Source organism: Giraffa tippelskirchi, chromosome 11, assembly GCF_054371585.1.
Source record: "Giraffa tippelskirchi isolate mGirTip1 chromosome 11, T2T-mGirTip1v1.2.pri, whole genome shotgun sequence".
In the NCBI taxonomy this organism is placed as follows: Eukaryota; Metazoa; Chordata; class Mammalia; order Artiodactyla; family Giraffidae; genus Giraffa; species Giraffa tippelskirchi.
The window spans coordinates 118,731,330-118,747,217 of NC_137285.1; the positions used below are offsets into that span (position 1 = coordinate 118,731,330).

General features: G+C 45.4%; 1 protein-coding gene across 1 annotated transcript in view; it reads right to left on the minus strand.

Moving 5' to 3' along the window:
- TUB (TUB bipartite transcription factor) overlaps window positions 1-11,541 on the minus strand; it is an 88,068-nt gene extending 76,527 nt beyond the window's left edge. The window contains exon 1 of the mRNA XM_081540815.1: window positions 11,486-11,541. Coding sequence (XP_081396941.1) covers window positions 11,486-11,541 — 56 coding nt within the window. The remainder of the gene's footprint in view (window positions 1-11,485) is intronic.
- Window positions 11,542-15,888: the final 4,347 nt, after the last annotated feature.

The window sequence follows — 15,888 nt, forward strand, 5'->3', positions numbered from 1 at the left end:
AAGAAATTCCTCAAAAAATTTGAAATAGAACTATCATATGATCTAGCAATCCAACTTTAGAGTATATCCAGAAAAAAATGAAATCTGAATCTCAAAGGGATATGTCCACCCCCATGTTCATTGCAGCATCATTCACAATAGCCAAGATATGGAAACAATCTAAATGTCTGTGGACCAATACATGGCTAACAATGTGAGATTTTGTATCTGTATCTTTATCTATAGCTATAAGGGAATAATATTCAGTCTTTAAAAAGAAAGAAATTCTGCCATTTGGGACAACATGGATAAATCTGGAAGACATTATGCTAACTGAAATAAGCCAGCACAGAAAGAAAAATACTGTATGGTATCATTTATATATTACTCTAACACAATCAAAGCCATTGAAGCAGGGAGAAGAATGGTGATTGGCAGGGACTGGAGGGATGGGGAAAATGAGAGCTGTTAGTTAAAGGGTACAAAGTTTCAGATACGCATGAATAACAAATCCTGAAGCTCCAATGTACGGCATGGGGACTGCATTTATCAACTCTGTTGAATTTTTGAATTTCCTAAAATACTATATCTTAAGTGCTCTCATCTCAAAAAAAAAAAAAAGGGAAAGAAAATGGTAACTGTGAGGTGCAAGGTGATAGGTAATGTTAATTAGCTTGATTGTGGTCATCATTTCACAATATAAATGTATATCAAACATCATGTTGTACACCTTGTGCTGTGCTCTGCTTAGATGCTCAGTCATGTCTGACTCGTTGCAACCCCATGACCTGTAGCCCACTAGGCTCCTCTGTCCATGGGATTCTCCAGGCAAGAATACTGGAATGGGTTACCATGCCCTTCTCCAGGAGATCTTCCTGACCCTGGGATCTAATCTCCTTCTCTCATGTCTCCTGCATTGGCAGGTGGGTTCTTTACCACTAGCGCCACCTGGGAAACCCCCACTCCTAGGTATATATCCAAAAGAACTGAAAATAGGGACTGGAACAAAATGTTGCACACCAATGTTCACAGCAGCATTTTCACAGTAACCAAAATGTGGAAACAGCCCAAGTGTTCATCAACAGATTAGTGGATAAATAAAATGCAGCATATCCATATAATGGAATGTTGTTCCACCAAAAAAGGAATGAAGGGATTTCCCTGGTGGTTCTGTGGCTAAGACTCCACACTCTCAATGTGGGGGGGTCTGGGTTCAATACCCAGTCAGGGAGCTAGATCCCACATGCTGCAACTAAAGATCCTGCATACTGCAACTGAGACCAGGCACAGCCAAATAAATAATTTTTTAAAAAATTTTGTTTAAAAAAAAAGAAATGAAATCTCATGCATGCTAGAACATAGATGAACCTTGAAAATATTATCCTAAGTGAACTTAGCCAGAGACAAAAGAAAAAATATTGTATGATTCCTCTTATATACAATATCTGCTGCTGCTGCTGCTGCTAAGTCGCTTCAGTTGTGTCTGACTCTGTGCGACCCCATAGACGGCAGCCCACCAGGCTCCCCTGTCCCTGGGATTCTCCAGGCAAGAACACTGGAGTAGGTTGCCATTGCCTTCTCCAATTCATGAAAGTGAAAAGTGAAAGTGAAGTCGCTCAGTCGTGTCCGACTCTTAGCGACCCCATGGACTGCAGCCTACCAGGGTCCTCCATCCATGGGATTTTCCAAGCAAGAGTACTGGAGTGGGTTGCCATTGCCTTCTCCAATATACAATATCTATAATAGACAAATTGATAGAGACAGAAAGTAAGTTAGAAGTGCTGGGAGAATAGGGTAATGAGTTATTTGTTAATGAGCACACAGTTTTCGTTTGGGGGTGATGAACAATTTCAGAAATCTATAGTGGTAATGGTTACACAAAATTGTGACTGTAATTGATGCTACTGAATTATACACTTGGGAATCGCCAAAATGGCTAATTTTATGTTACATATATTTTGTGTGTGTGCTCAGTCACTTCAGTGGTGTCCAACTCTGTGCGACCCTATGGACTGTAGCCCTCCAGGCTCCTCTGTCCAAGGGATTCTCCAGGCAAGAACACTGGAGTGGGTTGCCAGGTCCTCCTCTAGGGGCTCTTCTCGACCCAGGGTTCAAAGCCTCATCTCTATGTCTCCTGCACTGGCAAGCAGGTTCTTTACCACTAGTGCCACCTGGGAAGCTGAAATTGATCTACAGTCCTAAATAAAATCCCAGTAGGCTTTTGTTTTGCTTTTGTAGCACTTGAATATATCATTGTAAAATTAACGTGAAATTTTAAAAAAGGACCCAGAATAGCCAAAACCTTGAAAAAGAACATCCTGGTATCTCCAGGGCTTCAATGAGAGACCATCTCCAAATCATCCTTCTCACATGGTTCTGACTCCACACTCTTCAAGAAACCACTGGATTTTATCTGCTGTGTAGCTTGATTCTGGGTTGGGGATGGGCCCCAGGCAGGACCACAAACACTGTAATAACTGGAAAGAAATCTTCACAACTGTGGAGTAATAGATGGGAGTACTGTGGTTTGAAAAAGAAAAAAAAAAAGAACCAAGTTGAAGGTCCTAAACTACCTGATTTCAAGACTCATAAAGCTATAGTAATTAAGACAGTGTGGTATTGGTGTCAATAAAGACAAGATCAGGCTTCCCTGGTGGCTCAGTGGTAAAGAATCACCTGGCAATGCAGGAGACACATGTTTGATCCCTGCTCAGGGAAGGTCCCACATGCTGCCAAGCAGCTAAGTCCATGGACCACAACTATTGAGCCTGTGCTCTAGAACCTGGGAGCTCCAACTACTGAGCTCATGCACTGCAACCATTGAAGCCTGTAGGTCCTACAGTCTGCGCTCCACAACAAGAGAAGCCACCACTATGAGCAGCCCACACACTGCAACGAGAGAGTAGCCCCCGCTTGCCGTAAAGGAAAGCCCACCCATGGTGGATTCATGTCAATGTATGGCAGAAAAAATACAATATTGTAAAGTTAAAAAATAGATAAATAAACTAATTTTAAAAAAATAAAAAAGAAACCATAAAAAAACAATTCTTTGCTCAAACAAAAAAAAAAGTCCATGCAACAAAAAAGACCCAGAACAAAAAAATAAATAACTCACTAAATAAACAAACGATTTGTTTAAAAGACAGACAAGATCAACAGAACAGAGGATACAGAAATGAATATATAGATGCATGATAAAGGAGAAAAAAGTAGTCCTTCCAACAAATGGTGCTGGAACAATTGAATATTCATTTTGAAAAATGAACTTCATACCATATACAAAAGTTAACTCAAAATGGAGCATAGACGCAAAATGTTAAATCCAAAACCAGAAAACTCTTAGGAGAAAACCTTTGTCACCTTGAATGAGGCAATGATTTTTTAGATATGACACCAGAAGCACAATCCATAACAGCAGAAAGTATAAACTGGACTGCATTGAAAGTGAAAACTTCTGCTCTTCAAAATACATAAGAGAATGGAAAAAAAAGCCACAGACTTGGAGAAAATATATGCAAGTCACATATCTGATAAAGGAACATATCCAGAATATGCAAAGAACTCTCAAAATTCAACAATAAGGAAAAACCCAATTTAAAAAATGGGACCCCAAAGGAGATATATAGATGGCAAATAAGCACATGAAAAGATGCTCAGTAAATTAATGCAAATTAAAAATCACAATGAGATACTACTACATACCTACTAGAACGGCTAAAATGAAAGAGACTGACCCTATAAAGTTTGTGAAAGGATGCGAAGGAATTGGGACTCCGCTTGTGGGAATGTAAAATGCTACAACCACTTTGGAAAAGTTGCACAGTTTCTTTAAAAGTTAAATGTACACCTACCGTATGATCCAACCAGTCTGTTTCTAGGTGTGTTTACTGCCAAGAAATAAAAACACATGTCCATACAAAGACTTGTATAGTCACAAAACTTTAGTTGTAATAGCCAAAAAGTGGAAAAACCCAAGTGTTTACCATCAGATAATGGATAAACAAACTATGGCATCTCCATGGAATATTACTCAGCAACAACGACAAAAAATGAACTACAGATCCATGTAAAAGCATGGAAGACTATCAGAATAACTATGTTGCATGAAAGAAACCAGACCAAAAAAGAGTACATACTGAATGATTCCCATTATACAAAATTCTAGGAAATGCAAAGAAATCAGACCAGTAGTTCCCTGAGGATGGGGAGAGTAGGACTTGGTGGGGGAGGGGGAGTTGGAAGTAAGTATTCCCAGGTGGGCTTCCCAGGTGGTGCTAGTGGTAAAGAACATGCTTGTCAATGCAGGAGATGTAAGTGATGCAGGATTGATCCCTGGGTAGGGAAGATCCCCTGGAGGAGGGCATGACAACCCATTCCAGTATTCTTGCCTGGAGAATCCCATGGACAGAGGAGTCTGGTGGACTCTAGTCCATGGGGTTGCAAGGAGTCAAACTTGACTGAAGTGACTGAGCACGGCACATTATAAAGAGGCACAAGGAAACACTGGCCTCTGTGCACTAGGCTCATTCTTACCGCAGGACCTTTTTACTCGCTATTCCTCTTCCATGGAACATTCTTCCCCATTAGCCACATGATTCACTCCCTGGCTCTTTTCAGGTCTCTGCTGAAACATCACCTTATCAAAAAGAGTTGCCCTGACCACACTATATAGTACAGCATACTCACTACCACCCCAACCCCCATGTAGTCAGACTCTGTCCTTATCCTGCTTTATTTTTCTTCTGTACACTAACCAGATCATGTTTCATTTAGCACTGATACAAACATATATATATATATGTATATATATATATAGATAGACATAGACCAAACTGTTATATATATAATTATAATTATTATATATATATAATAGTTTGGTCTATGTTTATCTCCCCCGACTAGACAGTAAGAACTTTGGGACCAAGCACTTTGTTTTGTTCACTGCTCTGTCTCCCATGCCTAAAATATTGTCTGGCATTTAGAAGATGCTCAATAAATACATATTAAATGAATGGACCCACTCAAGAGGCAGGTACAATTGTTATTATCTTTTTTGTAAGTAGAAGTTGTCACTGCTCTAAAGTTACACAACCAACAATTGAGGGAGCTGGGCTTCTAGGTCAGGTCACTTTGGCTACAAAATCCAAGTTCTGAACAATTATACTACATAGTCTCAGAGTCTGTGAGGTCAAACTCACAAATAGATAATCATACAACTGTGCCGTTAAAGTGACTAAATGTGAGAATACAAATCAATTCACTCCTTTTGGAGAAAAATCTGTCAACAATCCCAAAATCTGAAACTGACAACCCCTCTTCTAATCAAGTAATCAATCATGAGAAAAAAAATGTTATCTGGGACTTCCCTGGTGGTCGAGTGGCTAAGACTCCACATTTCCAGTGCAAGGGGTCTGGGTTCAATCCCTGGTCAGGGAACTAGATCCCATATGCCACAACTAAGAGTTTGCACACTGCAACTGAAGATCCCGCATGCCATGAGGATGATCAAACACCCCGCGTACTGCAACTAAGACTGAGAACAGCCAAATAAATAATTGAATGAATATTTTTAAAGATATAAAATAAAAATAAAATTTTAAAAAGTGTTGTCTTAAACAAGGATGTTTATCATGGAGTGGTTTCTAACAGAAAGATGTGGAAACAATGAAAAATCCCCCACAAGGGAGTGACTGAAGTGCAGTAGAAGTGATGCGGAGGCAGGAAGTTACAGAAGATCAAGCTGGATGTGACCGATTTTTCTCAAAGGCAGTATCATTTGGTTAGAGTCTGGGGACATGGAGAAAGGGTCAGGTGAGAGGAGTCTTGAGTACGATGCTTTGGAAAAGCTGTTGTTGGAAATGAGAGTGAAGGCAACCCAGGAGAAATGAAAACATTGAGAGATGATGGAGATAGCCAAGCTGCGATGAAGACCATGAAAGTGAGGACAACCCACACAGCTGTGTAGTTTATGTGATAGGGTTCTGGCGCCACCATAAGAAAGGGGGGTAGCGATCCAGACAGGGCTAGGGTAGTGGTGAGCATGTGTGAGGAAATACCAAGGGATGGGAGTGAGTGATTCAAATGATCTCTCATGTGATCCTGGCTGGGAAGCTAAGAAGAAAGGCCAGGAAAGGGCTGCAGATAATATGCAGAGATGAGGCACTAAAGGACACTATAGTATCATCCTAGAGAATGGGATGATCATGTGTATGATAGCAGAAGTCAAGCAATTCCAGGTATCAACATCTAGGAATGTATCCTGTAAATAACTGAAGAGAAGCCTCTAGAATAGGAAGATCTGGAAATTGGAAGGAGCACTAGTTTAGTCATTGACATGAGCATTGAAAGCTCTAGGGATAATGACTGGAGCCTCAATAGATAACAAGGTAGTTAGCCAAGTGCCAAGTTGTTGAGAACATAGGGAGTTAATGATACTTTGGGCCAGTTATTTTGGATACATTATTTCATTTTATCTTCCTAATAATCAGTTGTAGAAGTAAGGACAGACAGATGAAATGACTAGACTTGGAAAGTTCACGGTCAGTGTCAAAGTCTTGAGGTGTTCATTTGACTATAAGGGTGCTAAATAGAGAATACAGACTTATCAGGGAAGGGTCCGATTTTGAACATCTTCAGTTAGTTGTGAGATGTAGAGATGTAGGGCTAGGCTCAACAAAAAGACTGGGGTTGAGGAATTCCTTGGTGGACCAGAGGTTAAGAATCTGCCTGCCAATGTAGGAAACACAGATTTGATCCCTGGTCTGCGAAGATTCCACATGCTGTGAGGCAATGAAGCCTGTATGCTACAGCTATTAAACCTGCGCTCTAGAGCCCACAACCCACAACTACTGTACACCATAGAATCTGTGCTCTGCAACAAGAGATGCCACTGCAGTGAGAAGCCTATGCACCTCGACTAGTGAGTAATCCCCACTTGCAGCAACTAGAGAAAGCCCTCACACAGCAACGAAAGACCTAGTGCAACAAAGAAATTAATCTTTTAAAAACTCTATTAAAAAGATTGGGGTTGAAGATACGGATTTCTATGTTAAAAGCATTGAGTTGATAACTGAGAATAGAATGGAATGGAACAGAATGGAAAAGGGGAGAAAGAGCTTTGGTGTGTGCTCACATTTAGAAAGTGGGAACCAAGCTGCTGCTGCTGCTGCTAAGTCGCTTCAGTCGTGTCCAACTCTGTGCAACCCCATAGACGGCAGCCCACCAGGCTCCCCCGTCCCTGGGATTCTCCAGGCAAGAACACTGAAGTGGGTTGCCATTTCCTTCTCCAATGCATGAAAGTGAAAAGTGAAAGTGAAGTCACTCAGTCATGTCTGACTCTGAGCAACCCCATGGCCTGCAGCCTACCAGGCTTCTCCGTCCATGAGATTTTCCAGGCAAGAGTACTGGAGTGGGCTGCCATTGCCTTCTCCGGTGGGAACCAAGAGGAGGCAACAATTTTTAAAATGTAGGTAGCATATTGTAACAAATGGCCATGAATTCTTTGCAGCTCCTCCAAGAGGTGAGGCTTATTTCTCTACCCTTTGACTTATTTTGGCCAGTAACAGTGTGGCAAAGTGATGCTGTACAAGTTCTAAACCTAGACCCAAGAGGCCTTACAGCTTCTTTTCTCTCACTGGGAACCCTCTAGTAGTATGTAAGGAAACCTGTGTTAGCCTGCTTGAAGGAGAGAGGCCCCAGAAGGACTAGCCTTCACAGCTGAGGCACCAAACATGTGAGCCAGTGTAGCCAAAAAAAGCTGAGTTTGGTCCAGACCACAAAAACTACCCAACTGCCCAGCCGAAATTGCTGATGCACAAAATCTTGAGCTAATTCAGTTATTATCCTAAGCCATTAGTTTAGGAGTGATTTGTTACACAGCAGTGGATAACTGATACATAAATGGCCTCAGAAGCCAAGGGGAGGGAATTCCCTGGTGGTCCAGTGGTTAGGGCTCAGCACTTCCCCAGTTGTGGGCCCAGGTTCAATTCCTGGTCAGGGAACTAAGATACGGCAAGCTGCATGGACATAGTCAAAAAAAAAAAAGTCCAAAAAAACAAAACCAAACAAACAAAAAAGAAGAAGCAAAGAGGAAAATAGCTTATATGAATAGGTTACACACAGCACAGAGGTCAACTTCAATGAGAATGTGATGGAGAGTACCTTTCTAGGTTCAAAGATGTGGTGGGGACAGAGGCTAGAACAGGATTAGAAAGTGAGGGTTAACTGTTAGCAGTGGTTTTCTCCTAGGAGTTGGGGGTGGGGGGCTATAGAATCACTGAACTTCACTTTAAATATCTATGCACTATCTGCATTTGTTGAGTGTATAATCTTTTAACAGCTTTTTTGAGGATTGCATAACTTTTTTGAATAATTCAATTCTTATGTTTTGAAAACTAAGTAGTAACTAGAAAATGGAAAGGGGTGGTATATATCAGTGGTTTCAGCTGTATCAGAATCATCTGGAAAGCTTTACCCAAGTATTGATTCCAAGGGCCCATACTTGGACATTCAGATTCAGTTCCTTTGGACAAGGGCCAGGGAACCTGTTTTCTTCACACAGTTCCCCAGGTGTCAAGGTTGTCAGAGTGAGAAGAAAAGAGTTCTGAGGACAGAATCCCTGGGAATATCTTAATGTGGGGGGTCTATAAAGGAGAATAATGATTTTCAAACTGAGTTTCTGTGGAAAACCAGGGCTCCCAAGAGACATTTACAATACATGCGTGCTCAGTCACTTCATTCATGTCCAACTCTTTGCGACCAGGAATTGAACCTGCATCTGTCTCCTGCATTGGCAGGAGGGTTCTTTACCACTAGCGCCACCTGGGAAGCCCACAGGAGACATTTACAATATTTATTAATAAAACAGCAACGAAAGTTGCTCAGTCGCATCCGACTCTTTGCGATTCCATGGGGTGTAGCCCAACAGGCTCCTCTGTCCATGGGATTCTCCAGGCAAGAATACTGGAGTGGGTTGCCATTTCCTTCTCTAGGGGATCTTCCTGACCCACAGATCAAACCCGGGTCTCCTATATTGCAGGCAGATTCTTTACCATCTGAGCTACAGGGGATTCCCAGCAATAGGTACCACTTATTACTATGTCCCAGGCAGATTGCTAAGGCCCTTATATTTATTAATCCATCTAGTTCATGATATTTCTCCATTTTACAGATGAAGGAACAAGTTCAGAGAGGAAAAATAATGTGTTTAAGCTTAGCTAGGTGGAGTCAGGATTTGAATTCAGGCTGCGTAATTCTAGAGACTTGCTGCTTTTGTTTGTTTGTTTATGCAGGGGGAAAAAAGTTTAGTTACTATATAGAATTAATTTAATTTAAATATTTCATCCTATATATGTATTAGACCTTTGGTATAATGCTACTATGTACTTCTTTCTTTCTTTCTTTTTTACCCCAAATCAAACAGATAATTTTATTAACTTCTTATACAACAGACAGTAACGTCAACTTTTTTTTAACAGAAATCTCAGGTCATTTGAGAGGCCAAATAGATCCCAGAAAGAAAGATGATAATTAAACAGTTGAATTAATCAACAGGCACTACAACACCACCTAAAACCTACTACTGGGGTGGTAGTGGGTTAAGGAAGATTAAACTACAAATAATCTCATGTTAATGTTACAGATTATATAGCAGGAGTTTGAGCTTGCTTTCCAGAAGACTATGGTACAACAATCACTTGGCACCAACAGATATTTGGCTGGAGAAAGAAGTTCAGGCCAAATGGAAAGGAAAAGGGACAGAAGAGAATCCAAGCGACAGAATCCAAGCAAAGGGTGATGGATCATGCTTTTTCATCCCAAGATGCATTTGCTGCATGTGCTACCATGTATTTCTCTGAGAATATAGACTGTGAGCTTAAGTCAGGGAAGGAAGTAATGTACTTTTATATCCTTATCGCCAGGGCCCTAAGTTTGCACTCAATACACGTTTGTTGATTAAGTGAATGAATGTGTGGTTTGGCATCTGAACACAAGCTGGAAAGTTTTGTTATTTTAAGGTTAATATTTCAATCATTTTAGAGTTCCTCTCCATAGACAGCACTGCTTTTCAAAAGAGCAAGTTCACTGGAATTGTGAGGCAGACTGCAGGCTGATTGCTAGGGCTGTGCAATGAAAGGTGGATGAGGAAATTGCATCAAACTGATCTTTTTCCTTAAAGAAGGCAATGAAAGCCAAGAAAGAGGTGACCCAGGTACACCTATTCTGCGGAGGGAGACAAGACAGATTTGAAGAGGTTTACAGGCTGAACGGAGATGACCAGTAAAGAGGGAAAGATGAAGATGGATGGGGTCAGCAGGAGGTGAGACCCAGGGAGGGAGGTAAGGAGGGGTCCCAGGGGAATTAGCCTGAGGCAGGAGGGCCACCTGTTCCTCTGAATCTTTGAACACAAGAGCTGTCAAAGATGCAGGAAGGTTTTAAGCAGAGGGGAGAGGAGGAAGGCAGGAAGTAAGACTTCAGGGAGATGAGAACAGCCCGGCTAAGGAAGTTTCTCTTCCAGCCCGCGCACCAGAAGGGCCACGGATCAGAGCAATTAACTTCAGCTTTCTGGAGACTGACAAGGGAGGGGTTATGAACTTTAACAAAAGCAACATCAACAATCTATTTACCGTCATCATGACTTCATTTTAAAAAGAGGGGTGACATTTAACACACCAAAACAGGTAGAAAGGACCAAATCTCAGAATAAATCTACTCTGCTTTATGACCGACTCATTCCGTTGCTCTTATTTTTCTCATTTCATCAGAAGGATGGCTGATCCTTTCCTCTCGGACGAGTGCGTGGGGAGCACTGCTCCAAACCGCCCACGCCGGCAGCCGCTTTACATCCCCGCAGTGGGGATACGGAGCCTGGCAACCCGCCGGGCGCGGGTACCTCTCCTGGGGCCCCAACAGCCGGCCTCGGGCTGCCACCTCTATCCGCCCAACAGGCAGCGACTAGCGGGCCCCACGACAGCGACCCAGGTCACTCGGCCCTGGGCTAGCCCTGTCCCCGCCGAGGCCCTGCTGGGCGCAGACCCAGGCGGCGACTGCAGTGCCAAGGGGGGCGCGGCCCGTACTCGAGGGGCGCCCCTTCTCGCCCCACGCGCCGCGGGCCCGCCCCGCCCCGCAGTCCCTCGAAGCTCTTTTGCGCTGTTTCAGCGCGGATCGACACCCGCGGAGCAGCCGGGGTGGGGTGGGGGTGGGGTGGGAGGTGAGTGCCAGCTCGCGGGTCCCAGTGCCGCGGTGCCCTCCTCCGACAGTTCTGCCCCGCAGGTGTGAGGACACTCTCGGTCGGCTCTGGGTTCGGATATCCGAGGCTCTCCGTTCAACCGTCCTGGATACTCAAGGGTCCGAGTGCACCCTGACTGGGGTGGGGGCGGCGGTGGTCTGGGCGATCACACCCGCTCTCACCCGGCGAGGGCCGGCTTCTCCCGCAAAAGTGCGAGCTTAGGATTCAGGGCCGCCCGGAGGGTCCTTGCGATTCCCATCCTCCAGGCTACCGCCCTACCTGTCATAGCTCCAGCGGCTGTAGGACAGGGTCCGGTGGCTGCTGACTCCCTCCATCTCCGCCTCCCCGACTCTGCTTCGGACTACGCTGGCGGCGGTGGCGGCGGCGGCGGCGGCGGCGCGGGGATCAGAGCTCGCCTGCTTGCAGCCAGCCGGGCCAGGGCGCGGGCGGAGGACTGTACCATTCGCCCCCCCCGCTCCGGGGGGTGACCCCCCCCCTCCGGCTCTGCCAATGGCGGGGACGCGCGGGCTGCGGGGACCCTGGCCCGCGGGGGCCTCCTCCCCCGCGCTCCAGTCCCGCGGGGGCGCGGCTGCTGCAGCCAGAACTGCTTATTTATTTATTTCCGATGTGTGCTCTACGTCTCCATAGCAACCGTTCCATCTTTTCCGGAGTCACAAGGGCACCGCTGTTTTCAAACCTTCCCGGGACAGGGACTGCTTAGAGGTTTTCCCTTCTTTTGCGGGCGTAGGAGGCCAGGATGAACACCCGATAAAACAGACCACCCTGGACAGAAGATGTTCCCCCCATCGCCTTTCTTTTGCGTGGGCTCTTTATCCATTCAACCTGTCACGCTCTATTGCCTCCCTTCTCAGGAAAGGGAATACCTATCTCGGAATTTCAAAGATTCCCGCCGTGTCCCCGCTCCCATGCCCTCAGCAGGGAAAACCTTTAACCACCAGAGTGGCCTCTCTTCTAAAACTGTCGAGACTCAGCCTCCTCCCTACCCGAGAGAAAATCCACTTCTTCCTCCCGCTAACCCAGCCAGATTCCCTTGGCATATTGTGGCCCCCTGGGTTCTGAGGACCAAGTTCTGTAAACACTCCCACTTCAAGTCCATCGCTTTCTGTTTATTTTCCTTTATGCTTTCCCTCCATTACCACTCAAAATCCTTTGAAAAAAAAAAAAAAACAGGTATATTGGCTTAACTTCCTCTACACCTGGCTGAGGGTGGCCCAAGGACGAGTGTCTACGGGAGGGGCGCCCCTGGGTGGGGCGGGCTGGGTGCAGAGAGCCGACCGCGCCGTGGTTCTGCCCGCCCCTCCTTCCATTCCCTTCCCCCGCCCCGGGCTCCTGGCTTGGGGATTTACAGGTTTAATCTTCTTGCAGAGGTCATGGAAGCCTAAGAAGGACCTTCCAGTGCCTCAGCTGTGGGGATGCTGCGCTAACAGGCTGAGGCAGGGTCCGGGTGGAGGTGTCAAGGTTCCCTGGAGGTGGAATACGCCGCCGCCCTAGGGCCCAACCTACACTAATCCAAGCATCGGGGTCAACTCCCTTGAAACTAGCCTTGCCTGTTAACCTCCCGGATCACAGGGCTTGCCACTGGCAGCTCACCTGTTGCATCCAGCTCACAAACGTATTTTCATTTGTCCTGAGCAGGTTTTTCTTTTTTTCAGTAACTAAGCAGACAACACAAAAATTGGGAAATTTGATAGACGGGGCTTTTGTTCTGATTTAAACACTAAGAATATCTGGCAACTCTGGGTCTTCCTTCCACATGGTAGGTACAGAACAGAGAAGTGGCTTCTGTCCTTACAGGAGCATGTTTCTTCATCAGGCTCCCAGGCAGCCAGCTTCTCTCACTTACATAACTTGCTGGTCCCTATAGCTTTGAAATTTGCCACACTGTGCAGTTCATCATCTCTGTAACCACTCAGAGCTGCCCCAAAGCATCATTAACCAGGATTTGCCAAGGGCCAGGTGCTCAGCAGAATGCTATATACAGCAAGCAGACACTGTTTCTCCTTTGTGGATTTACAGGCTGACATGCGCGGACAGCCTCCCAAACAGAACTACTGCTTCTGAACCACATCTTGATGGTGAGACTCCTGGCACACCCCTAACCTCAGGAGTGGTGGATTGGGACTCCAGAATCAACCCATTGTGACTCTGTGAAGGTTTATTTCATTGTTTGGGTAGGGGTGATGGGTGAACTTTCCTATCTGGAGAATGTGTGAGTTTGTGGGGGTGTCCCACAGTCTTCCCTGGTGGCTCAGACTGTGAAGAATCTGCCTGCAATACAGGACACCTGAGTTCGATCCCTGGGTCAGGAAGATCCCCCGGAGAAGGAAATGGCAACCCACTCCAGTATTCTTGCCTGGAAAATTCCATGGACAGAGGAGCCTAGTAGGCTACAGTCCATGGGGTTGCAAAGAGTTGGACACGACTGAGAGACTAACTTACATACCACAGACACTGTCACTGCTCCTGACCATTGTGTTATAAGACAAGCTTCCAAAGATGTCTTTTCTCCAAAGGACTGATGGAAGGGCAATAGGACCTCAGAAGGGACTCTCACAATAAGAGAGGACTTGCTCCAGCAGCATCACCCACTCCAGCCCTTGAGACCTGAGTCAGCAGTCACTGACATCAGGCACTGGCTGTCAAGCCCCTGTAACCTGCCTTGGGGAGGCCCTTGGAGGTAGTAATAATAAATACATATTCTATCTCCTCAAGGAACCAGATTGTTGGCACAAGACAAGAGTTCAGTAGCTGTAAGAGCCAATAATAGGTGTACTAGACTCCCAAACCTCCACCTCCCAATCCTGACACCCAAATAATCCTGACACCCAAATAAGTACAGATAAGAAGCCCAAAACCAGTTGTCCTGAACCAGGGCTGAAAGTTGTAGGAAAGCTACATCCCAGACATCCTAGAGGAACCCTGGACTAGGCAGAAGGAAGAGCCTGACAAAGCCCCAGAGAAAGGGCTCTAGACTCATCTATACCATGAGCTGTGTGTCAGCTTTCTGTGGGAGGAAGCTGTGCAGCAGTCTTAAAGCACGGTCACAAAATCTTTGACATTCTTCTCATTGAGAAGAAAATCTGTATTATCTCATTTTGCTTCTGGATGCTTATGTGATTTCTGAGGTTACAGAATAAAAGGCCATTAAGTTCACTGGAGCCCTGAGCCACTATGTAAGAAAGTCTGACTTCCAAGTGGCTGCCATGTTGTCAGGAGGCCTAAGCTATAAGCAAAAGCTCTAAGTCATACGTAGATGCTTCCACTGACAGTCTCAGCTTACCTAGCCTTCAGTTTACAACAACTAAACACCAGACATGAGTGAAGAAGCCTTCAGAAGATTACATCCTCTACCCCTTCAAGTCTGTTTGAGTCTCCCCAGCTGAGGCCTCAGGCATCATGGAGGAGAGACAAGTCATCCTTGCCTTGCCTTCCCCTGACCCACAGAAGTTGTGAGCATTCTGAAATAGTGGCTGTTTTACATCATAGATAGCCAGGCAGGAAGAATTCATCTCAAAGGAGCTGGTGCTTTTTCCTTGAAAGCTGATTAATGAGCCTTTTGCTTATGCGAGGAAGGGTCTCAGCTTATCTGCATGCAAGAGTTACAACAAGGCTACTTATTGCCCTGCTTAGTAAGACATTAAGAATGTAGGTGCTATTGTAGGGTAGTTAAATGATGGGTGGGAGGAATAAGTCTGGAGAGAAAATACAGGAGAAAAGCTTGGGGATGGAGAGGGAGAATGGCAGAAGGCTAGAGTCTAAGAGAGAATGTAGCTGATGAGAAATTCCCGGGCAGGAATGGCCAGGGCACCTGAAGAACAAAGATGTCTCACATGCTACTGTAAGTTGGTTCCTGTTCTGTGGTGCTGTACTGTTATCCCCAAGTCTTCAGTATAAGTCTGGTGTGTATGCAGCATCACCTTGCTGAAATGATGCTTGGACGATGCAGAAGGCAGAACACAGACCACACGTGAGACAAAGTGGAGCAGAAGGACAGCAAGCTGAGCAGCTCGTGGGGGGCTGAGAATGAAGTTCGGAGCGGGGATGCAAAAGCAAAGACCAAGTGAACACACCCCTTCCTGGAAGCCTTCCAGCAAATTACGGAGGGCATGTTAGACTTCCCTAGATAAAAGGAGATAGATAAAAATAGTCTATTTGCATTTTGAAGAAAAGTGTAGCCTTCACAGGCTGAAGGACTTGGGACTATCTATGAAGAAGTGCAGGAAAGTGGTCCTAGAACTGGGATCCTGGCTACCCTCCAGGAAGGTTGGAATCCCTCAGTTGGGAAAGGCCAAATCATCCAACTCATTTCAGGGAGAGCAAAGAGAAATCCAGAAGAGGACCAAGGACCAAGGGTCCACCATGACAAAGTGAGGAACAGGGACCTGGGAGTCTGCATCTCAGAGAACACACCTGGAAGGAAAACTCCTCTGGTGTAACAGGGATGAAAGGCTATGTAAGGCAATGACTCCTGATCCTAAGAGAAGTTGAGTACTCCCCAAAATAAAACTCTGGAAGGAAGTCCTGCTGGCTAGAACCAGGTGCACCCTCCACTGCACCCTGAAGTTTCATCCTCTCCCTTCAATTTCTGTTCCCACTGCTACCCTCATGTCAGCCTAATAGGCAGCGCCCCCCCCCCCCGCCCCTTTAACACTCTGGCCCTG